The 23,388-nt window shown below is 53.2% G+C and overlaps 2 protein-coding genes across 5 annotated transcripts; one reads left to right on the top strand and one right to left on the bottom strand.

The window, feature by feature from the left end:
* Positions 1 to 26: 26 nt before the first annotated feature.
* LOC105463953 (peptidyl-tRNA hydrolase 1 homolog) lies at positions 27 to 23,202 on the top strand. Of its 4 annotated transcripts, XM_011711447.3 has the most exons (5): positions 27 to 164; positions 514 to 733; positions 1,015 to 1,114; positions 1,293 to 1,338; positions 1,435 to 1,769. In XM_011711447.3, the coding sequence occupies exons 1-5, from the start codon at positions 27 to 29 to the stop codon at positions 1,615 to 1,617; spliced, it is 687 nt and encodes a 228-aa protein (XP_011709749.1). In that variant the 3' UTR covers positions 1,618 to 1,769. The 4 variants fall into 4 exon arrangements, with proteins under 4 accessions (XP_011709749.1, XP_024643177.1, XP_024643178.1 ...); XM_024787409.2 differs by lacking the exon at positions 1,015 to 1,114; XM_024787410.2 differs by lacking the exon at positions 1,293 to 1,338.
* On the bottom strand, positions 1,693 to 8,708 carry LOC105463954 (cilia and flagella associated protein 157). Its single transcript, XM_011711448.3, has 9 exons — positions 8,488 to 8,708; positions 5,983 to 6,254; positions 4,934 to 5,087; positions 4,196 to 4,463; positions 3,754 to 3,884; positions 3,354 to 3,504; positions 2,832 to 2,998; positions 2,501 to 2,687; positions 1,693 to 1,883 (listed from the first exon to the last, which is right to left on the bottom strand). Exons 1-9 carry the CDS (start codon positions 8,649 to 8,651, stop codon positions 1,812 to 1,814), a joined length of 1,566 nt encoding a protein of 521 aa, XP_011709750.2. The 5' UTR covers positions 8,652 to 8,708; the 3' UTR covers positions 1,693 to 1,811.
* Positions 23,203 to 23,388: the final 186 nt, after the last annotated feature.

The following is a 23,388-nucleotide window of genomic DNA, read 5'->3' as shown; positions in this document are numbered from 1 at the left end:
GCAACGCGATTGGCTGCTGCGGGGTGATGACGTCAGGGGGTGGTGTCCGGGCCGGGAATGGGGGCAGCATGAGGCCGCGCGGCTTTTTGGGCGCCGGACAGTGGCTGAGTCGAGCCATGAGCCGATGCGTTTTGGAGCCTCGGCCCCCGGGGAAGCGGTGGATGGTGAGTGGCGTGGGGCGGCGACGTAGGGGCTCCCGGTCCCTAGCTTCAGTTCAGCCATTATGTCCCGGAAGCCGAGTGCCCCCAAATTGCTGCTATGTTTTCTTAACTGGTGGGTCCGGTGCTCGACGGGCTCCAAACTTCCAGAAGCTCCGTTCCTGCACTAGGGCGCCCTGCCTGCCCAACCTTCTGGTGTTCTCGGGGGTCGGGTTTCTGGGCCCTTTCTTCGCGCCCCTTCCCCACTGCAGCGTTGCTCTGCGTTTCCGCTCCTCTGCTTTGGAGCCCACGGGACGCTGTGAGGTCGGGGGTGGCGAGAGTTGTTGGGCCTCAGTTTCCCTGGTGCCGCCCGCAGGTGGCTGGCCTGGGGAATCCCGGACTGCCTGGCACGCGACACAGCGTAGGCATGGCGGTGTTGGGGCAGCTGGCGCGGCGGCTGGGTGTGGCGGAGAGTTGGACGCGCGACCGGCACTGTGCCGCCGACCTCGCCCTGGCCCCGCTGGGGGATGCCCAGCTGGTCCTGCTCCGGCCACGGCGGCTTATGAACGCCAACGGGCGCAGCGTGGCCCGGGCTGGTGAGTTGAGCGCGCCAGGGACGGGCGGGCCGGCCGAGGGGGTGGGGGGTGAGGGTGGGAGTGCAGGGGCCAGAGCGGGACTGGCTGTGACAGATCCGCGGGTTCACCCCCGAGTACCTGTTGAGCTCCAGTTGCTGCATGGCCTTGGGTACTTGTGGGGGCCTCCGTTTCTTTATATGTGAAGTGGGATTGATTAGTTGTGGCCCCTTATCGTGGGAGTCTGGACAGTGACCCTCTGGGCAGATGGGCAGTAACCAGGGCTGCCGTTTCCCTGTGCTAAGCGGAGCTGTTTGGGCTGACTGCCGAGGAAGTGTACCTGGTGCATGATGAGCTGGACAAGCCCCTGGGGAGACTGGCTCTGAAGCTGGGGGGCAGTGCCAGGTGAGGTCCTGAGATGGTCAGGGTTGGGATAGGGCTTCAGGCCTCCCAGTTGGGGTGGAGTAGGGCTGCTGACCCAGTCTCCACAGGAAATGGGCTGCTCTGACCCAGCCGGGGCAGGGAGGGGTGGAAGGACATTGCCCCAGGGAGGCACTAACTGCCCCTCCCATATCCCTTGAAGGGGCCACAATGGAGTCCGTTCCTGCATTAGCTGCCTCAACTCCAATGTGAGTCTAACCTTTTGTTGTGCAACTGGGTCGGGTGGGCCAGGGGTCCCCCAGCACCTCGCCAAAGCTTCCTGGGCCTCTCTGGCTCTCCCACAGGCAATGCCAAGGCTGCGGGTGGGCATCGGGCGCCCGACACACCCTGAGGCGGTACAGGCCCATGTGCTGGGCTGCTTCTCCCCTGCTGAGCAGGAGCTGCTGCCTCTGTTGCTGGATCGAGCCACCGACCTGATCTTGGACCACATTCGTGAGCGAAGCCAGGGGCCCTCATTGGGGCCGTGACACCAGTGGCCATGGCTGCCCGTCTGACTGTAGTACCCACCAACCCAGCCAGGGCCACAGAGCTGCCATGCCAGCCTTGGTATCTACTTTTTATACAACTGTCCTCTAGACTGTTCCAGGCTGCCTGCGGATTAAAGTGGGGGTGACTGTGACTGGACCAGTCCATTTCTGAAGTAGGTTCTTCTCTCTGTGTCCTATTTGGAACGTAGGGGAACTTCAGGAAGACTAAACGTTTTGAGCCTTTTTAGAGAAGCAGGGGCACGTATCTGTAAGATTAAAGATGCTGGCTTGGAGGCCTGGCGCAGTGGCTCACGCCTGTAATCCCAGCACTTTAGGAGGCCGAAGCTGGGGGATTGCTTGACCTCAGGAGTTCGAGACCAGCCTGGCCAACATGGTGAAACCCCATCTCTACTAAAAATACAAAAATTAGCCGGGCGTGGTGGCGCACGCCTGTAATCCCAGCTACTCGGGAGGCTGAGGCAGGAGAATCACTTGAACCCGGGAGGCAGAGGTTGCCATGAGCTGAGACTGCCATGAGCTGAGATTGCGGCACTGCATTCCAGCCTGGGTGACAGAGTGAGACTCCGTCTCAAAAAGAAAAAAAAAAAAAAAAAAAAAGATGCTAGCTTGGAAGCTGAGGCCTCTTCAGGGGGATCCCGCTCTGCTGGTCGGGGGGAACAACAGGGTCCAGCCAACCCCCCTCCCAGGGCATGTGTGGGCATGCCTTGGCCCACTGAGGCTTGGCCACCCCTTTCTTCAGCCCATTTTACAGATGGGAAGGGTCAGAGAGGTCTGGTTACATCCCCAGGACCACACAGCTGTGGCCTGGCAGAGCCTCAGTTTGCTCCCAGGACTGGCTAACTGGGGCCCCTAGCACCCTCACCTCAGGGCTGCTATGTGCCCGGAAGGTCCCCACACGGGTGATATATGACAGCAGCCTGAGGTCCTGGGGGTTGGGTGGGATGTGGGCCTGGCGAGGTACCAGGCCTAGATCCCCCGGCTGGTAGTGGGTGATGTCAGAGAGCTGCGGCAGCAGAGACCCAGTCCTGGGCAGCTGGTTGCTGGGCCGGCTGTGGGGAGGGGACCAAGGGTCACAGAGCCTTCCACGAGCCAGGTTTCTGGCCCAGGGTGAGCCGAGCACTGTCCCCATGGCTGCATGCCTTTGCCCTGCTCTCTATGACCGCCTCTGAGGCCACACAGGGCCACTTGTTCACCTCTCCTTGGGTGGGCCATGGGACTGTGACTCCGGGTGGGGACAGACAGCCTTCTGGGGTCTCGGGACCACAGTGGCGCTGAGCATGACCAGCAGTTGCTGTAGCATCTCCTTGTGCCATAGCTGGAATGTCACGTCGAAGTCGCTGTCCTCTTCATCGGGGTGCATCTGTTGGTGAGGGTGGGGTGGCAGCAGGCCCACAGTGGCCCCAGTACCCACCCTCCTCCAGGAACCTCCAACCTCATTGCCCCGTTTCCACGAAGTTTTCCCTGGTGGGATACCCATTCTCCAGTCGGGAAGACTGAGGCCTGAGACCTTTCAGAGCCTCAGAGAAGGAATCCAGCTCCTTTAAGACCTTGGAGGGATCTTTGAAGGCCAGAATCAGCGAAGGACAGACTTTCCAGGAGGCTCTCAGGGAAAAGAGGGGCCTCTGATCCTGAGGCAGCCTCTTCTCTGCAAGCAGCTTACATCTTGGGCTCACTCCCCCGCCCCCTTGCGCCCTCCCTCCCTCCCTTCTGCTCACCTGCAGAATGTTCTGGAGGAAGGAGGTGGCCTGGACCAGGGCCGCCTCCAGGCTGGCCCGAACCTTCTGCTCATTAGCCAGTTCCTGCTGTAGCCGCTGCAGATCCCCCTGCTGCTGCCCCAGCTGCAAGCTCAGCTGGTCTCTCTGGCTCCTGGACCCCAACTGGGATGAGTCAACAGCCTTCCCCCTTCCCCAGGACTGGCGCCACCTGGGGCCAGGGGCCCTGCCATTTCTCTCCAAGCCCAGAGGGGCCCCCATCCAGCCCCAAGTCCTCAGCCTGTCTGGCAGGCTCCTCTAGAGAGGGGAAGCCTGGGTCGTGAGATCAGAAAGAGCTGGGTCGGAGCTTGGCCCCAGCCTTCACCCGCCACCCACCACCCACCCCTCCACGGGCCATACGCACTTCAGTGCCTGGTTGTCCACCTGCAGCTGCAGGGATCTCTGCTCCAACTGGCTCAGCAGGAGGCGCAGCTCCTCGGCCTCCTTGGTGTCCTGCTGCTGCTCCTGGCATTTCTTGGTCAGCATGAGGATAATCTGCGGGTGCGGACAGGTGGCCATGCCCTCAGCCAGCCCTGTCCCCGAGTTGCGGACACAGCCAGGCCTCCCCTGCTCCCCCGTGCAGAGTGACCAGTGAGCTCTCCAGGACTGGGCTCTGCTTCCATAAGTTATGGGGGTTTTAAGTAAATACAATCCAGAGCTAGGCCCAGCGCCCTGCAGCCCCCACAGGAGGCCCAGTCCTCTCTCTGCTGCCTCCCTCCCTCCTGACTTGACTTTCCCTGCAGGGCCCCCAGGGCGGCCTCCTGCCTTGTATGCCAAATGCCCTGTACTGAGGCCTGCAGGCGTACCTTCTGGTGGCCTCTTTTGTGCCTGGCCATGACCTTCTGGGTGTTCTCCAGCAGCTCCAGCTGTTTGCACAGATTGCCCTGGCTTCCCTTGAGCTGCTCATTCTCCTGCAGCAGCTTCATGCCTTGCTGGGAGACCCTGGCCATCTGCAGGGTAATGCCGTTGTTCTCTTTGATGGCCCGCTTCGTTGTCTCCCACATCCGGTTCGTGGTCACCTTGTGGAACTCACTGGCCACGAGGTTCACGCGTTGGATGATTTCTTTCCTCAGTCTGGCCAGAAAGGTGGGAGAGAAGGGGTCAGACAGAGCGGGCACAAGCCCTGGGCACACCCTTTCCTCTGTGAGGTTCCCAGAACACCTAGGGCTGTTAAACACCAGCATACTCTCTCCCAGGGAGGGTTGGGGCTATAGGCAGGAGGCTTTCCCTGTAGATCCTCTGGACCTTTGTAATTGGTACCATTTCACTGTACTCTTCCCCTATTAAGTAAACATGATTTAATCCCAGTACGTGGCAAAAGGAAGTCTCCAATGCCAGCGTGAGGACTGCAGTTGGGAGCTTATTCCCTTTCTCCCACCCCTTCATAATCACCAGCTGGGATTCCAAGGAGTAGCAGGTTGTGGGGGCAGGGGTCAGTTACCCCATCTAACGCCCCAGTTAGAAGCTGGGGCCTGAAGACTAGGATGTTCGTGGTCCCAGGGATGAAGGCTCCAAAGGCCCCAAAGGGTGCCCCGCTTGCCCACCTGTCCTTGTCCAGCACCGACTTCTTCTCCAGGTTGTACGCATAGTCCCTGAACTCATTCTCCTGCTTCCGCACCTGCTCCTCCAGCAACGTAAACTTGTCCGTGACCTCCTCTTTCTGCAGCCGGAACTCCTCCAGGGCTGCCAGCTTCCCCCCTGGCCGTCACAGGGCACAAGGCCCAATAAGGGGCTGCCTCAGAGGACAGGGCCTGGCGAGGACCTTAAAGATGGCCCTTAGGTCCCTGTCCCTTCCTGTGTGCCCTGTGCGGTCTCAGTGGGGCAGGTCTACCATCCCCCACCTACACTTCGTGGCCCTGTCACCTTTACTGCCTTCATCTGGGTTGCCCTCCCTCCACCCCTCCATGAATCTTAGGAAGTTTTGTTCAGGTTCCACCTCCTTCAGGAAGCCTTCCTTGATACTCTCATGAAAGTGACTGACAACAACAACTGTATTTTTTTTTTTTTTTAAAACAGAATCTTACTCTGTCACTCAGGCTAGAGTGCAGTGGCACAATCACAGCTCACTGCAGCCTCAACCTCCCAGGCTCAAGAGATCCTCCCACCTCAGCCTCCCAAGTAGCTGGGACTACATACGTGCACCACCACACCTGGCTAATTTTTGTATTTTTTTTTTTTTGGTAGAGATGGAGTCTTGCTATGTTGCCTAGGCTTGTCTCTAGCTCCTGCGCTCAAGCAGTCCTCCTGCCTTGGCCTCCTAAAGCACAGGGTTTACAGGCGTAGGCCACCACGCCCAACCGGCAGCTGGACTGTATATATTCTCTGGGCTAGGTTCTAATGCCGTCTGACATTTGAGCCTCAAACCCTTGCCAACTGGGGGACCTTGGTCACGACACTTCACCTTTTGAGGTGCTTCCTTGTCTACAAACTGGTTGGGGGATGTTTCCAGCTTCGCAGGATTGCTGGGACAATTAAGAAAGACAGTGCGTGCCAAGCAGCACGTGGCTATTATCCCTGTTTCCCAGGTGAGAAACAGGGTCAGTGATAGAGCTGGGATGTGTGCTGCAGGCTTGCCAGCCAGTCCCCTCCTCACCAAGGATGATGTTCTCCGTGGTGAGCTGGTCCTTGGTCTCCTGGAACTCATGGCGCACCTGGGCTAGCTGCGCCTCAAAGGCATCCTTCTCCATCTCCTTGGCTAGCTGCAAGTTCTGGAGCTGCTCGTTGAGGTCTGTGATCTCATCCACCTGCTGGTTGAGCGTGCGCTTGAGGAAGGCCACAATCTCCTTCTTGTTATTGGCCAGCTGCTCGAACTCCTGGCGGAACAGCTTCTCCTGCACAGCCAGCTCATCCCACTTCCGCTGGTACCTGGGGCGGGGGCGGGGGCGGGGCCGTGGTCCAGGGGTCAGGCTGGGCAAGCCAGGCCTCCGTTGCAGCTGGGCCCACTCTCCTGGACCCCCTGTCCTGCAAAGGGGCTTTTGAGATTCCTTGTGATCAGAATCCAGCCTCATCTCCCACTATGCCCCCTGATCCAACAGTCATGACCGCAGCCAATGCCTGTGCTTAGCATGTTATTTTCATTACATCACTAGAATGCAAACTCCATGAGGGCAGAGCCTTGTTATGTTCACAAGTATGTCCCCAACACCTGTGCCTGGCACATAGCAGGCGTGCAGTGTGTTTGTTAAATCGTTACAACAACCTATAAGAATGTAGATACTATGATGATTTTATACCTACTGGACAGATGAGGAAACTGAGGCTCAGAAGGATAAAGGAACTCTGAGTTTGTAAGTGGCAAAGCCAGGACTTGAACCTGAGTCAGTCTGACCCCCAGAATCAAGGCTCTTAGCCACAATGCCTGCTGCAGTCAGCCAGCTCTGCATCCCTCCATAACTCTTCCACACTTTCCAATCCCAAGTCTTTGTACCTGGCATCTCCCTTACCTTTTTCCATCCAGTAACCCTGGTGTTTTCTTCTCAGTGGACCCTTCTTGGCCCTGAGCCGTATTTGTGACCCTCTCTTTGGTGCTCTCCTGTAAGTTGGCCCTTGTCCCACTGGGTGGTCAAAACCTAAGAACATGTCCCTCTCCTCCACCTCTGTATTCTCAGGGCCTGGCAGACAGCTTGGCAAATAGTAAGCACCCAATAACTCTGTTAAATACATTTGCCTTGAATACATTCTACCTGATGTCTCAGCTCAAGGGAAGTTTGTGAACTTCAAGGGAAGTATGTTAATTTTAATCAGCATTACATAACCAGTTTACTGGTTTTCAATAGAATAACCGAAGTTACTTGGAAAGTTTTTTTTTTTTTAACATTTATTTATTTATTTATTTATTTATTTTTTGAGACGGAGTCTTGATCTGTCACCCAAGTTGGAGTGCAGTGGCACAATCTCGGTTCACTGCAACCTCCGCCTCCCGGGTTCAAGTGATTCTCCTGCCTCAGCCTCCTGAGTAGCTGGTATTACAGGCGCACGCCACCATGCCTGGCTAATTTTTGTATTTTTAGTAGAGATGGGGCTTCACCATGTCGGTCAGGTTGGTCTCGAACTCCTGACCTGGTGATCTGCCCACCTTGGCCTCCCAAAGTGGTGGGATCACAGGCGTGAGCCACCGTGCCTGGCCTGGAAAGTTGTTTTGCGTCACAATTTAGTTGACCAACATCTTTCAAATAGTGACTGCACACAGAGCATTTCAGGGGTGTGGGCTGAGGAAGAAGTCTTGCATAGGGGAGTCAGGAGGCCAGGGCTCCCATCCTGGTGCCTCCTCTTCCTGGGGGTGACTTCCCTTCTCTGAGCCTCAGTCTTCCCCATCTGTGCAATGGGAATGACATCTGACCTCTCTAGTAAGACTGCTATGAGGACTCAGTGGGCACCAGTATGTGGCCTGCCTGGCACCATGAGGGACTCAGCATTAGCTGTGGTTACCCACAGCATCAGTCACCTGGGGAAGAGCTGCCACCTACTGGTTTGTCTTTTAAGGTCACCCTGAGACTGGGGCTGGTGCCTCACAACTGGGAGGAAACTGGTTGTAACATAAGAAAATGATGGGCAGGTGAACATGGCTCTGAATGAAGAGTTAGAGGATCTCCCCCCACCACCATGTCACACACAAAACTGGCTCTAGAATAGAATGTCACATCCATGGAGGGGGAATCAACCTTCCCCACTTACATTTGGGGAAACTGAGGCCCAGCATGGAGAAACAACTGGGCTCATGTGCTGGGTGAGTCAGTGGAAGTGGGACCAGGGGGTCCACCCGCCCGCCAGAGGGCTGTTTCTACCCTTTCGTAAAGCCTGTGATCCCACGGGGCAGGAGTGAGGCAGGGGGAAGTGGGGATTGCCTGGGGCGGGGCCACGAGTTAGCATCGTGGACCCAGGGTTCTAGGAGCTGGAAGGTGGGGAAATCCATTTACCCTTAAAATCTTGAAACCTCCCAAAGGTACGTATGAGGAAATAAGGAAACGGGATGGGGTCTGGACATCCCAGGGGAGGTCAGAACACAGGCCTAGGGCCCCTTGGCCAAATCCACACAGGGACCACCTGGGCATGGGCTTCTGACCCAGGGCACCAGACTCCTGCCTGCCAGCCCACATACCGGGCCAGCCGGTCCTCCAGGTCTCGGATCTGGATGTGGTAGAACTCCTTCGTCTCCTTGGCCAGAGGCGGCTCCACGGCCACCACCGGCTCCTTCTTGCTGCCTTTCTTCTTCTTGACTTCAAGCTCCTTGCCTGCCTTGCTCACACTCTTTTTGGGAGCCATGGCTGATGGCAACCAGGGCTCCAAGCCCCAGGAAGAGGCCAGGTGGTTGCTAAGGAAGCTGGTCCCGTACATAGCAACAGGCCGAGGGAGTGAGGCTGGGCTTAAAGGGACCCTGCCCTGTTCCTGCTGGGCGCCAGTACCAGGTCCCACTCCAAGGCAGATGCATCACTGAGGGCCCAGGAGTCCCAGGCCACGGCAGGCAGGATGCCTGGCTCCCAGGCAACTTTTTGGGCTTCTGGGGACACCCCTCTTTCCCCCACGTGGAAATAAGCGCCATGGGGAATGTTCATGTGGGTCAGGGCCCTGGAAATCGCCATCCTGTCCTTTGTGCTGATCAGACACTAACCTCGGGCACACAAAGCCTGTTCTGCAGCTTTGGCCTGGGGTGACAGTGTCCTGGCGTGGGTGCGGTAGGGGGTCCAACTGATGGGGCCCTGGCCGGCAGCTGGGTGCCTCTATGAGCTCCATCCCCAGCCCCGATCTCAGCCAGCCATGCCTGTGTGCCTGCCTGTGTTCCTCACCAGCCCAGGCACTCACTCCCTGGGGCAGTGGGCAGGTCCTTTCCATCCCTGTCGTCCCAGTGCTTGGCACTTAGCAAGAGATGGCTGTAGCACCACCCTGAAAAACTCTGACAGTAGCCAAGGGGAATGGCAGTGGCATTTCAGCAAATATGGTTTCTTGGAGCGACTAGATCTCACGAGTTGTAGGACCCTTGGGGTGGGGCGGGGGGATGAGGAGAACTTGGGGGCACGGTGAGGGGTCAGAAGCACAGGGAGGTGGGGGCGTTTTTACTATTGGCGATGAGAAAGGTCAGAGAAGTGATTGGTTGGAAAAAACTGGGCTCACATTTGGGCTCTGTCTGACCTCCAGTGAGTCCTTGGGCCAATGGCCTGAACCTTGCTCTGTGAAAGAGCTCGCAAGATCTCATCTGTAAAGTTGTAACAGTTCCCTGCGCAGGGATACGGTCCAGGGATGCTGGGGGCACTTAGTGAGTGCTGGCCCATGAAGCTCCCGCCCACTTTGTGTGATAGGCAGGCAGCTCCTGGAATTTCCAGCACCCCTGGACCCCACCTGTGGTGGTCTGCCCTTCCCAGGGTGCCTGTTCCCTGCAGGCAGGGCAGCCCTGGGAGGGTAAAAATGTGACTGGCAGAGGGAAGAGACCCCCACGCTTCTGCACAGGCCTCAGCCTGAGTGCACTCACCGCAGTGAGGGAGCTCTGGCTGCCCAGGCCTTGGGGGGAGAGGAGGGGAGGCCTGGCCCAGTGCCCTTCCAGCCCAACGCGATGCCCTTGCTCCTGCTGGACATTGCCCCCTCCCCCACCTGAACAGCTGCTCCTGCAGAGCCTAGGTGGGCAAAAATTCCCACGGTGCTCCCAGCTGACTGGGGGCCTCCCTGTGCCTCCCCCATTTCTATTCTCTTTTCCCCAGGCCCATCGCAGGGGTTAGCTCTGAATTCCCAGCCTGATGGGGACCCACGGCCCCTCGGGCAGCCTGGAACCCACAGAGGGTGTCAGCTTGGACACCTGCCCTCCTCGCCTTCGTCAGCACCACGTGGCAAGAGGGATGAGCTGAACTTCTCGGCCAGCCTTCCTGGTGGAGGCAGGGAGGGGACGCTGCGGGTTGGAGGGAGAGCACTTCCTGGAGCTCGCTTGGAGACTCTCCCCAAAGCTCCCTACTTTGGACCCTAGGCCGCTACTTGCCAACAGGGGCACTGTCTCATTATCGTTTCTGCAGCTGCCTTCCGTAGTCTCCTGGGGACTGAGACGGATGGGCCCAGAGCTGCTGGAGCTGTGAGACACAAAGTCAGCAGCCCCGCAGGAGCTGGATCTTCTGAGGGGAGGCAGGCAGTGCACAAAGCCATGCAGACTGCAGCACCGGCCAAGGACAGTGGACAGTGACCTGGGGCACTGTCACCTCTGGGAGGCTTTGGAGAGAAGAAACCTAGGCCCTAGGGAGGCAGGGAGGCCAGGCATCATTAAACATGCCCTTGGCCAGGTGCACTGGTTCATGCCTATAATCCCAGCACTTTCAGAGGCCAAGGTGGGAGGATCACTTAAGGCCAGGAGTTCAAGACCAGCCTGGGCAATATAGCAAGACCCCCATCTCTAAAAAAATAAAACAGGCATGGTGGCATACGCCTGTAGTCCCAGTTACTCAGGAGGCTGAGGTGGGAGGATTGTTTGAGCCTGGGAGTTCGAGGCTGCAGTGAGTTATGATCGTGCCACAGGGTCTCTGTTCATACCACCATCTGGTCTGAGTTAGGTACAGGGCAATAAAGGAGGTAGTTAATTTACAACAAGGTCAGTGATGGGGAGGGGAGTTCCGGTCTCTGGTCTTTCCTCGTCATTTACAGAACGGGAACAATGGGGAAGAGGGTTAAGCTCTAGTCTAAGAGGCAGATCTGCAGAACAGGCTCTGTGACCCACATCACAATCACATCTCTCTCAAGGCTTAAAGCGGTTTTGGGGTTCCAACAGCTTTTACATTTTTTTCTTTTCTTTTTTTTTTTTGTTTTTTGAGACAGAGTCTCGTTCTGTTGCCCAAGCTGGAGTGCAGTGGTACGGTCTCGGCTCGTAACCTCTGCCTCCTGGGTTCAAGCGATTCTCCTGCCTCAGCCTCCCAAGTAGCTGGGGACTACACACATGCACCACCATACCTGGCTAATTTTTAAAAATTTTTTGGTGGAGATGGAGTTTCATCATGTTGCCCAGGGTGGTCTCAAACTCCTGACCTCAAGTGATCTGCCCACCTTGGCCTCCCAGAGTGCTGGGATTACAGGCATGATCCACTGCACCCGGCCAGCTTTTAAATTTTACTTACTCTCACATGTTGGACACCCAGCTGGTATCAGATCATTGGTGTGAAAGTAACAAATACTTGGTGTTAGAAAAACACCATTTCTCCCCCTGACCCCCCAGCTCTGTGTCGTGGAAGTTTTACCTGGGGTGTTATACTCTAGGCAGGTGTGGTCAAAAAGACAGGCTCTTCTCCCAGCCCCTAGTCTGGCTCTTCATTTCGCTGTGGGAGGGGAAGGCTGCTGGCCTTTTTTTACGCAGCACCCCACCCCTCCCTGCCCATCCCTGTGTTGCAGAATCTCTATCGCAAGCAGGTGCAGCAGGGAGAACTTTCCCACAAGGCCCACCTGCAGCGTGGACGCTCTTCTCCAGGTGCCGCAGGTTGAGAGCGCTTGGGCCCTGCTGGCCCAACTCCAGCTAGCTCATAGGATGGAGGCTTTTTCACACCAGGCGGGGCGAGACCAGCTGAGAATATCAGTGGCTGCCACCCCCTGGCACCCACTTATAGAGCAGGGTGTGACTTAGGAAAAGTAGGTCCCTCCCCCAGTTTGGGCGCCATGGCGCGTGGGTTTTTGCTCTGGGGGAAGAGGCAGGGGAAGAGAACAAAGAGCTCTGTCACTCTGCCGAGGGGATTTGACTTCCGGTCACAGCTTCGAAAAATCCATGTCTAAAGGCTGACAGAATTACAACCGATCAGTTTAAATATCGTAATTGACACTTTCTTTCTCTTTCTCTTTCCCTCTCTCTTTCTCTCTCTTTCCCTCTCTCTTTCTCTCTCTCTCTCCTCTCTCTCTTCTCTCTCTCTTTCTCTCCTTCCCTTCTTTCTTTCTCTTTCTCTTTCCTCCCCTCCCCTCCCCTCCCCTCCCCTCCCCTCCCCTCCCCTCCCCTCCCCTCCCCTCCCCTCCCCTCCCCTCCCCTCCTCTCCTCTCTTCTCTTCTCTTCTCTTCTCTTCTCTTCTCTTCTCTTCTCTTCTCTTCTCTTCTCTTCTCTTCTCTTCTCTTCTCTTCTCTTCTTCTTTCTCTTCTCTTCTTCTTTCTCTTCTCTTTTCTTTCTCTTCTCTTTTCTTTCTTCTCTGAGTCTTGCTCTGTCACCCAGGCTGGAGTGCAGTGGCATCATCTCAGCCACAGCACCTAGGCTGAATGGGCTTTTATTTGTTATTCTAGAATTGGGCAATAGAATGAGTGTCCCGATGAGCTGAACAGAGGAGGTTGGTGTGATAGCGGAGGCTGACAAAAGCAGAAACAGAACAAAAAGTGGATTGGTTGTTTCAAAGTGACTTTCAGCTGGACGCAGCAGCTCACGCCTGTCATCCCAGCACTTTGGGAGGCCGAGGCGGGTGGATCACCTGAGGTCAGGAGTTTGAGACCAGTCTGGCCGACATGGCAAAACCCTGTCTCTACTAAAAATACAAAAAAAATTAGCCAGGCGTGGTGGCACATGTCTGTAGTCCCAGCTACTTGGGAGGCTGAGGCAGGAGAATCGTTTGAATCCAGGAGGCAGAGGTTGCAGTGAGCTGAGATGGTGCCACTGCACTCCAGCCTGGGTGACAGAGCAAGACACTGTCTCAAGAAAGAAAAAGAAAAAGACAAATAATGACGAATGTTGGCAAAGCATGTCACAATGTCACAGGCTCATGTCAAAAGCCCAGCACCTGGCACCTGATGAGTTCACAACAAATGGTTGTGGTGACAATAATCATGATGATGATTTGTCAATTTAGATGACACAAACACGCCAGTTTTTATTGTTTATTTGTTTTTTGAGACAGGGTCTCACTCTATCTCCCAGGGTGGAGTGCAGTGGCACAACCACAGTTCACTGCAGCCTTGATCTCCTGGGCTCAAGTGATTCCCCATTCCCACCTCCATCCCTGGTAGCTGGGATTACAGGTGCATGCACCACCTCCGGCTTTTTTTTTTTTTTTTTTGAGACAGAGTCTTGCTCTGTTGCCCAGCCTGGAGTGCAGTGGTGCAATCTTGGCTCACTGCAAGCTGCACCTCCTGGGTTCACGCCATTCTCCTGCCTCAGCCTCCCGAGTAGCTGGGACTACAGGCGCCCACCACTACGCACGGCTAATTTTTTGTATTTTTAGTAGAGACAGGGTTTCACTGTGTTAGCCAGGATGGTCTTGATCTCCTGACCTCATGATCCTCCCGCCTCAGCCTCCCAAAGTGCTGGGATTACAGGCATGAGCCAGCGCGCCTGGCCTACCTCTGGCTATTTAAAAAAAAAATTTTTTTTAGAGATGGGGGTCTCCTTGTGTTGCCCAGTCTGGTCTCCAACTCCTGGGCTCCCGTGATCCTCCTGCCTCGGCTTCTCAAAGTGTCATGAGATTACAGGCATGAGCCGCCATGCCTAGCCAAACATGCCAATTTTTTTTTTTTTTTTTTTGAGATGGAGTTTCACTCTTGTTGCCCAGGCTGGAGTGCAATGGTGCGATCTTGGCTCACTGCAACCTCTGCCTACCAGGTTCAAGCAATTCTCCTGCCTCAGCCTCCCGAGTAGCTGGGATTATAGGCACGTGCCACCACACCTGGCTAATTTTGTATTTTTAGTAGAGACGGTATTTCTCCATGTTGGTCAGGCTGGTCTTGAACTCCTGGCCTCAGGTGATCTGACCATCTCGGCCTCCCAAAGTGCTGGGATTACAGGCGTGAGCCACCGCGCCCGGCCCAAACACGCCAATTTTTAAAGATTTCAAGTAGACTGGGCACTTTAGCAGGAAAATGACTGAAACGTTCAGGTTCATCAGCTCTGAGAGGAAGAGCACTTTCTTCAGCCGGTCAAGTACTCCCGATCCTTGGACTGGAGCCTGTCTGGCAAACAGCTGAGTCTTGATTAAGTGCCTTCATTCATTGATTAATTGATTCATTCATTCATTCCCTTTCTTTATTCAACGAATAGATCCCTGCTCCTATGCCCTTATTAAAGTGAATGGCCCTCTGTGTGTTGGGGAAGATGTCAATCAGATGTGAACACAAGTAGCAGAATTACACCTGTGATTTGGTACTATGATATGTTAACTTGAAAAAAATCACATGATTTATAAATTTGGGAAAGGAGAGGAGACTCCTTTAGAGGAGGTTACAGCCTGCAAGGTGGTCATCCCACAGGCTGGGAAGCGTGCCTCCAGCCAAGACCAGAGACAGATAGGAGGAGAGGTTGGGGTAGGAGCTTGATGCTGAATGGGTTGGCCAAACGTACATATTCAGCAGATTGTAGGAGGGGCTATGAATATTCATGAAGGTAGTTCAACACATGCATATCAAACAAACATGCATGTACCATTCGACCCATGTTTACTTTGGGGTGGAGACTTGACATTTAAATATATTATAATTAGGCTCTATTCGTCAAAAGGACTTTTCAGAAAATGAGGCCATGCAAGTGCACAATCGCTGTAAACTGGCCAGAGCCAGTCCATGGTCTTATCTGGAGAAAGTTGCTGAGATCAGCCTTTTGTCCAATGAAAGCTGTAGTTACGGCTGGTGGAACAGGTGGTCAGTCCCTCAGCCTCTGGGAGCTGGGCGAATTGTAATTGTTTTAATATTGCTTATCTCCAGGCCATCTAGAGCTTGTTTAGCTGCTAGAGAAAAAGAAAAGCTTGTGGCAAGTGTGGAGTGTGTGACTTAACCCTCACCTGCCATGGCCCGAGGTCCTGTTTATAATTTGACACTGTATTGCCATAAAGAGTCTGTTCTGCCAGTCTTATGATTTCTATTTTAACGTGAATGCTGGTCAGTTGTTTCTAAACTGTAAGACGGAGGGGCCTCATGAGGCATGTCTGACCCCCCATCTCATCATGGCCGGGAACTGTTTTTAAGGTTTTTCTGGGGTTCCTTAGCCAAGAGGGGCTCCATTCAGTCGGTGAAGGGCTGATTTCATTTTTAGTCGACAGAGGAAAGGTACAGAGAGCTCCAAAAGCACGAGGAGGAGCCAGGAAGAGCCCCCATCATGGAGGCGCTAGGCTTGGAGGAGGAGATGCTGCCCATAAGGGGTGTGGGTGGGAGGTGGAAAGACAGCGCAGGCCCTAAGGCAAGAAAAATAACTCAAGTTTAATGAAGGCCAGAGAAGCTGCAGCTGAGAGAAGGAGGGAGCAGGCAAGAGGGGGACAGAGAGACACCCTAACACATAAGCTTCCTAGACCGGAGAAGGAGCAGTGCATTATCTGATCAGCAGCAGAAGTGCAGGTTCCAAGTTGCTTTATTTTTATTTGACTTTATTATTTTTTTGAGACAGTCTTGCTCTGCTGCCCAGGCTGGAGTGCACCACAACCGGCTAGTGTTTGTATTTTTAGTAGAGACGGGGCTTCACCATGTTGGCAAGGCCAGCCTCGAACTTCTGGCCTCAAGTGATCCGCCCGCCTCGGTCTCTGGAGGCACTTATATTATTCCCATTATGTTGATGTGAAAATTGAGGTTAAGTAACTTCTCCAGGTCACACAGGGAAGTCAGGAGTCAAATCCCAAGCTCAACTCCATAGCCCATCTGGTAACCATTATGCAATAAACACAGAATTAACAGTGCCTGTTCTCCTAGGAAGAGACTTTTCTGGTAACAGCTAACTCCCAGAACCAGTTCTTTTTTTTCCCCCTGATAGCCCATTTTATTTTGCTCAGCACAGTCTTTCATCCTACTTTAGGGTATCACATGGACAAAATATGGAACGCTTCACCAATCTGCGTGTCATTGGTTCCAATTTTAGTATTCCTACTGCCTAACCCAGCACCCAGACAGAATGACCAACACTTCACAACCCCGCCTGGGAAAGCCAGCCAATCGGCAACCGTCTTACTCCAGGAACCCCGCCTCCAGGGCCAGAGACGACCAATCCCTAAACATCCCGGCTAGCAGACGCTCACTAGCCCCGGAAGCCCGGCCTCCCCAAGCTCAGTCCCGAGGCCGCGTCTGATCCGCCGCGTGACCGGTGTCGGGTGGCGGCCTTTTCCTTGCTCACAGTGTCTCGGCCTAGAGTGTCGTTTCCGCGTTGGTTGAGGGGAGCGCCGGCGGCGGGGCAGAAGGCGCCCTCGCGGCAGCTCCGGGTGGAGTCCCACCCTTGCCGCAGCGCCGGGCGTTCCCCGGGCATTTTGGCTTCTGTGGAACACCAAGAAGTTGTCCTTGGCCGGGCGCGGTGGTTCACACCTATAATGCCAGCACTTTGGGAGGCCGAGGCGGGCGGATGACTTTAGGTCATGAGTTCGAGACCAGCCTGGCAAACATGGTGAAACCCCATCTCTACTAAAAATACAAAAATTAGCCTGTAGTCCCAGCTACTCCGGAGGCTAAGGAAGGAGGATCGCTTGAACCCGGGAGGTAGAGGTTGCAGTGAGCCGAGATCACACCACTGCACTATAGCCTGGGTGAGACTCCGTCTCAAAAAAAGAAAAAGAAAAAAAAAAAAAAAGTTGGTCTTGTGGGAAGCCGCTGCTGGGACAGGGACAGCTCCAGGGGCGGCTAATTCAGGACCTTTAACCCATCCCTTCTTTTTTTGTCGTTTTTTCTTAGAAACAGAGAAGGTAGTGGATCCCCATACCATTACCCACTAGATCCAGGGATTCTATATCCATAGGGAGGGGCACACGTGCTTCAGAGAGAATAGGTAGGAATTTGCCCCACCCGTTTTTATTTTTTGAGACAGGGTCTCTGTTGCGCAGGCTGGAGTGCTGTGGTGCAATCATGGCTCACTGCAGCCTTGATCTCCCGGGCTCAAGCGAGCCTCCCAAGTAGTTGGGGTTACAGGCATGTGCCACCATGACTGGCTAATTTTTCTTTTACTTTTTTTTTTTTTTTTTTTTTTTTGGAGACAGTCTCGCTCTGCCGCCCAGGCTGGAGTGCAGTGGCACGATCTCGGCTCACTGCAAGCTCCTCCTCCTAGGTTCACGCCATTCTCCTGCCTCAGCCTCCCAAGTAGCTGGGACTATGGGCGCCTGCCACAACGCCCGGCTAATTTTCTGTATTTTTAGTAGAGACGGGGTTTCACCGTGTTAGCCAGGATGGTCTCGATCTCCAGACCTCGTGATCCTCCCGCCTCGGCCTCCCAAAGTGCTAGGATTACAGGCGTGAGCCACTGCGCCTGGCTCTTTTACTTTTTTTGTAGAGATGAGGTCTCACTATGTTGTCCAGGCTGGCCGTGAACTCCTGGGCTTACGCAATCTGCTCTCCTTGGCCTCTCAAAGTGTGGGATTACAGACATGAGCCACCGTGCCCAGCCTGTTTTTTCTTTTTCTAGTAGCCATTCTAATAGGTATGAGGTAGTATTTCATTGTGGTTTTGACTTGCGTTTCCCTAATGATTAGTGAAGTTGAGCATCTTTTTGTGTGTTTATTTGCCATTTGTATAATTTATTTAGAGAAATGGCTATTCAAATCCTTTGCCCATTTTTTTCTGGTTTTGATTTCATTTATTTATTTATTTATTTTGGAGACGGAGTCTGGCTCTGTCGCCCAGGCTGGAGTGCAGTGGCCGGATCTCAGCTCACTGCAAGCTCCGCCTCCTGGGTTTACGCCATTCTCCTGCCTCAGCCTCCCGAGTAGCTGGGACTACAGGCGCCCGCCACCTTGCCCGGCTAGTTTTTTGTATTTTTTAGTAGAGACGGGGTTTCACCGTGTTAGCCAGGATGGTCTTGATCTCCTGACCTCGTGATCCACCCGTCTCGGCCTCCCAAAGTGCTGGGATTACAGGCTTGAGCCACCGCGCCCGGCGATTTCATTTATTTTTAAATAGATTCGGGGTCTTGCTGTGTTGCTTGGGCTGGTCTCAAACTCCTGGGCTCAAACCATCCTGCCCCCTCAGCCTCCCGAGTAGTTAGGACTACAGGTGCACGCCACCATGCCCAACTTCTGCCCATTTTTAAGTCAGATTGTTTTTTGTTGTTGAGTATAGGAGTTCTTGGATCTGGATATTAGCCCCTTATCAGATATGTGATTTGCAAACAGTTTTTCATACTCTGAGACTGCCTTTTTCACCATGCAGATTGTGTCCTTTGATTGTAGTTTTAAATTTTGAAGTAGAACAATTTACCTATTCTTGTTTTGTCTGTGCTTTTGGTGTCATCCGAGCACGCGATTTTAATGATAAACAGAGCAAGCACTATCTGAGCACTTCCCCTTCATAAAGAGGCAGCGCTCCCACCAGGAGGAGACTCAAATCCTGCTTCACACCATTCAACCCAGTTGTAAGAGGGACCACAAGTGTTGACAGCATCCTTCTACATAGTCTGCCACGGACACTCCCCACCAGCCAACAGTGTCATCTGCTCAAAGGATGCTGGAGGTCATATTTTTTGTAGAGATGGGGGTTTCACCATGTTGGCCAGGCTGGTCTTGAGCTCCTGACCTCAGGTGATCCGCCCACCTCAACCTCCCAGAGTGCTGGAATTACAGGCATGAGCCACTACACCCGGCCAGCAGTAGCTGCTTTTACAAGCTTCTTGGCAACAGTTGGTGCCACTTTGTACTCCAAGGAGCGTTAACTCAGATCACTGTCTCTGTAGTTTGGGTTTCTTCCCAACCTTTAGCAATGGAATACATCAATTTCATTCTAGAATGTATTCTTTAGTGCTTGGTCTGGAAAAATGTGCTTGGCTTATGGACTAGGTTACTGTGCTTCATTTGAAATTGATGGAAATATTTGATTGAAATAACTGAAATAACTAAAATATTTCAGTGTGTTCATCCACTCTTTGACAATGTTCTTTTATAACAGGTAATGCACAGGGGACTAGGCAGGTATAACTCACTGGCCCAGGAAAATCCAATTTTTATTGTACCACTTTATTTCCATTCTTTTTCTTCTTTTTTGTTGCTTGTGTAAAATCATCCTTCACGAGTCATTTGTTCCAGCCTATACAGACTCACACTCTGTATTCACACTGGAATCCCACTGTCTGCTTATACCGAGACTGTTTTCTTTCTTTTTTGCAATGGAGTCTCGCTCTGTTCCCCAGGCTGGAGTGCAATGGCACAGTCTTGGTTCACTGCAACCTCTGCCTCCCGGGGTCAAGTGATTCTCCTGCGTCAGCTTCCCAAGTAGCTGGGATTACAGGTGTCCACCACCATGCCCAGCTAATATTTTTTTTTTTTTTTTTTGAGACGGAGTCTTGCTCTGTCACCCAGGCTGGAGTGCAGTGGCCGGATCTCAGCTCACTGCAAGCTCCGCCTCCCAGGTTCACGCCATTCTCCTGCCTCAGCCTCCTGAGTAGCTGGGACTACAGGCGCCCGCCAGCTCGCCCGGCTAGTTTTTTGTATTTTTTAGTAGAGACGGGGTTTCACCGTGTTAGCCAGGATGGTCTCGATCTCCTGACCTCGTGATCCACCCGTCTCGGCCTCCCAAAGTGCTGGGATTACAGGCTTGAGCCACCGCGCCCGGCTAATTTTTTTTTGTATTTTTAGTAGAGACGGGGTTTCACCATGTTGGCCAGGCTGGTTTTGAACTCCTGACCTCAAGTGATCCACCCTCCTCGGCCTCCCAAAGTGCTGGGATTAACAGGCCTGAGCCACCGCACCCAGCTGATAATGTTTTTCTGATAGTGGAGGGCTCTGTAGTCAGACGGCTGTGTTTAAATCTAGTCTTTGCCATGTACTAACTGGAGGGCCCTAGCCAAGTTGCTTTGTCTCTGTGTGGTTTTGCTTCCCCATATGTAAGTAGGGCTGATAATGGCACCTAACTTGTAGAGTTGTTGAGAAGATTCAGCAAGTCACATATAAAGCACTCAGTGCCTGGCACATAATAAGTGCCATGTATTATTTATTTATTTAGAGACAGGGTCTTGCTGTTGTCCCAGCTGGAGTGCAGTGGCACAATCACAACTCACTGCAGCCTTGAACTCCTGGGCTCAGGTGATCCTCCCACCTCAGCCTCCTGAGTAACTGGGACTACAGGCACATGCCACCATGTCAGGGTCATTTTTTAATTTTTTGTAGAGACAGGATTTCACCATGTTGTCCAGGCTGGTCTCAAACTCCCGGGCTCAAGTGATTCGCCCTCCTCAGCCTCCCAAAGTGTTGGGATTACAGGTATGAGCCACTGTGCCTGGCCTTAATGTATAACCACAGTCAGAATGATTGTATTAATACTTTTTTTTTTATAATTCAGTGAAGCGCTTTTAAGCCCGTGGCTCATTTGAAATTGAGGATATAAGACAACAATAATAACCATCCCTTCCCCCTGGCCAGTCACTATCCTGACTTCGGTATTTGTTATTTCCACATGTGTTTTCACACATTTACAACATATGTATCCACAAGCAATATAGGGTGCTTTTTATGAGGTTCTGAAGTGCTGTGGTTTGCCATGGTTACTATGGGACTGAATGAAGGAGGATGAACGCAGAAATGAAAACTTAAACTGTTTTAAAGAAGTGGTCGGGGGAAGAAGGCTCCCTGCTAGTGAGCAAAAGCAGCAGCTCTGAGCTTCTACAGCCCTTCGTATTTACGGGGTAGAAAGAGCAGGGAGGAGGAGGTAATGACTGGTCAGCTGCTTAATTGATCACAGGTTCACATTATTGCTAACAGGCTTCAGATGCACCTAATCACAAGAAAACTGTGCTTAGGGCATGACTGCCCTCTGCATTCCTTCTGGGCGGCAGACGCAGTTTGTCAGTTTGCCAACATTCTGCATTTATGAGAACAGTTTGCTGTTTACTCATATAGGCTCCAGGATACTGAGTTCATCACGACCCTCACTCTTTCAGCCTGCAACATTGAAGCTTTATATAAATGCACCATCCTGTCTGTATCCTCCCATGCTGTGCTCTTTTCACTCACTGTCAAGTGTCTGAGATCTATTCATGTGGATATATGCAACTGTGTGTCATGCATTTTTAACTGCCTTAAACTCACCACTGGGTGAATATACAGTTTATCTGTTCTCTTGTTGATGAGCATTGGGCTTTTTTAAATTTATGAGACTATTTATTCTTTTCTCCCCAGGCTTGGCTTGGACTCATCATCACCATCATCATCATCAATGGCTGAGCCCTCACTGTTTCCTGGGAGCTGGGCTCAGCTTCCCGCCTCCACGGGCAGTACAGGAGGGAACAGAGTCACCTGTCAGGATCATGTGGAAAGAGGCCAAGGGTGGATTTAACCCAGGTGTGCTGATGCTAAAGTCTGTGCGCCTAACCACTCTGGCCTTCTGCTTCCTCAGGAACAAATGCCTGGTGTCATTCCGAGGCGGGTGTACGGGCCCCTGGCAGTCTCTGCTGAGCCCCACAGCCTGGACCAGGGCCTCCGGAAAGGCACAGTGCCTGGCTGCAGCTCACAGGCGTGGCTTTAGAATGGCTCAGTTGGTGCTTTGGGTTGTTTTGGAGCTCCCTGCTCCTCCAGGGATATTTAACACCATTGGAGACTTTTTAGCCTGTGGGTTCCATCTCTGCTGGTAACAGAAGGACCAGGGCTTTGGCCCAGAACCTAAAGGACCACACTCATTTGCTCTTGGGTGGCAGTGAAGGGGTGGAATGGACAGAGGTGACGAAAGCTGGGACAGAAGACTTCAGAAACAACCAGGGAGATACTAGAAAACCACTCCCATGAGCTTGGAGGGACAGATGATCCCAGGAAGCAGCAAACAGTGCTGCTTTTGCTTCAATGTAAATTTGGCTTAGAACAATTTAGAATTTTTAAAATTCCAATCTTGGATCTCGTTCCAAAACCTGTTTGCTGGTGAACTAACTAATGATAAAGATAACGGGGGCCCCAGTGGCTCACACCTGTAATCCCAGCAGTTTGGGAGGCTGAGGCAGGCCAATCGTTTGAGCCTAGGAGTTCAAGACCAGCCTGGGCAACACAATAAGACTCTTTGTCTCTCCAGAAAAATACAAAAATTAGCTGGGCATGGTGGCACGTGCCTGTGGTTCTGTGGTTTCAGTTACTCGAGAGGCTGAGGTGGGAGGATCACCTGAGCTCGGGAGGTCAAGGCTGCAATGAGCCGTGATTGGGCTACTGCACTCCAGCCTGGGCAAGGGAGTGAGACCCAGTCTCAAAACAACAACAAGACAATGGGTGTCAGGGGAGTGAGCTTTCTGAATTTCTGCATCTCTCTGAGCCTCAGCTTCCTCGTCTGTAGAATGGGAGAGGATCTGCCTAACAGGCAAGTATGTGACGGGCCTGGCATGGTCAGTCAATGGTTGTTACCTCCGTTTGAGACATGTCTCACCAGACTATAGCAGGCTATGGTGGTGCAAATTCCACCCACTGCCGTCGAGTTGGTAGCTTTCTCAGTGCCGTAAAGGAGATCAGGATCAGAACGAGAATGATGGGGAAAAAGAGGTAGAGACAGAAGTCCCTACAAAGGGTCTCACTCCCCTGCGCCCAGCATTCTAGCGAGTTTCCTCTGTGGCCTCAACCCTCACCTAGGGTCCACGCTGAGAGCTGGGCCCACCTCATCACAGTCTTCTCAGGTCATGAGCAGGTTCCAAGACAAGCAGGACACGCACCAGCTTCCATCCTGGAGAGAAGTTCATTGTACACGTAGGGTGGGCAGTGCAGCAGCAGGAGCAGAGGAGAGGCGTAATGCTGGTGCAGTGACCTCACTGCGTGCCCTAAATACACAGGCACCACATGATTGGAGAGGGAGCATCTGCAAAGATGGAGCCCCGCAGTGTCTGCATTAGAAAAGCATTCTAAGGCTGAGGCGGGCAGATCACCTGAGGTCAGGAGTTCAAGACCAGCCTGACCAACATGGCAAAACCCCATGTCTACTAAAAATACAAAAATTAGCTGGACACGGTGGTGGGTGCCTGTAATTCCAACAAGGAAGGAAGGAAGGAAGGGAGGGAAGGAGGGAGGGAGGGAGGGAGGGAAGGAGGGAGGCAGGCATTCTAGATAAGGAGAAACGCGATGGAAGAATGGCCTCATCTCTAGGCAGCGTCCTGTTGCAGCTAGAGGCCCAAGACAAGTTCCATGGCTAGTCCCCAATGCGAGGCAGCTACAGATTTAATGCAAGC

The sequence above is a fragment of the Macaca nemestrina genome, chromosome 14 (genome assembly GCF_043159975.1).
Source record: "Macaca nemestrina isolate mMacNem1 chromosome 14, mMacNem.hap1, whole genome shotgun sequence".
NCBI lineage: Eukaryota > Metazoa > Chordata > Mammalia > Primates > Cercopithecidae > Macaca > Macaca nemestrina.
This window is presented reverse-complemented; position numbering and strand designations above follow the sequence as displayed.

Coding starts and splice junctions, on each gene's coding strand:
- LOC105463954 (XM_011711448.3), bottom strand. CDS start 8,651: ATGGCTCCCAAAAAGAGTGTGAGCAAGGCAGGCAAGGAGCTTGAAGTC. Junction 4,464..4,933: donor TCGGTGCTGGACAAGGACAG/GTGGGCAAGCGG, acceptor CTTTCTGGCCAG/ACTGAGGAAAGAAATCATCC. Junction 1,884..2,500: donor GGGCACATAGCAGCCCTGAG/GTGAGGGTGCTA, acceptor TTAATCTTACAG/ATACGTGCCCCTGCTTCTCT.
- LOC105463953 (XM_071078370.1), top strand. CDS start 27: ATGACGTCAGGGGGTGGTGTCCGGGCCGGGAATGGGGGCAGCATGAGG. Junction 165..513: donor CCCCGGGGAAGCGGTGGATG/GTGAGTGGCGTG, acceptor TGCCGCCCGCAG/GTGGCTGGCCTGGGGAATCC. Junction 734..21,373: donor GCGCAGCGTGGCCCGGGCTG/GTGAGTTGAGCG, acceptor TTTTCTCCCCAG/GCTTGGCTTGGACTCATCAT.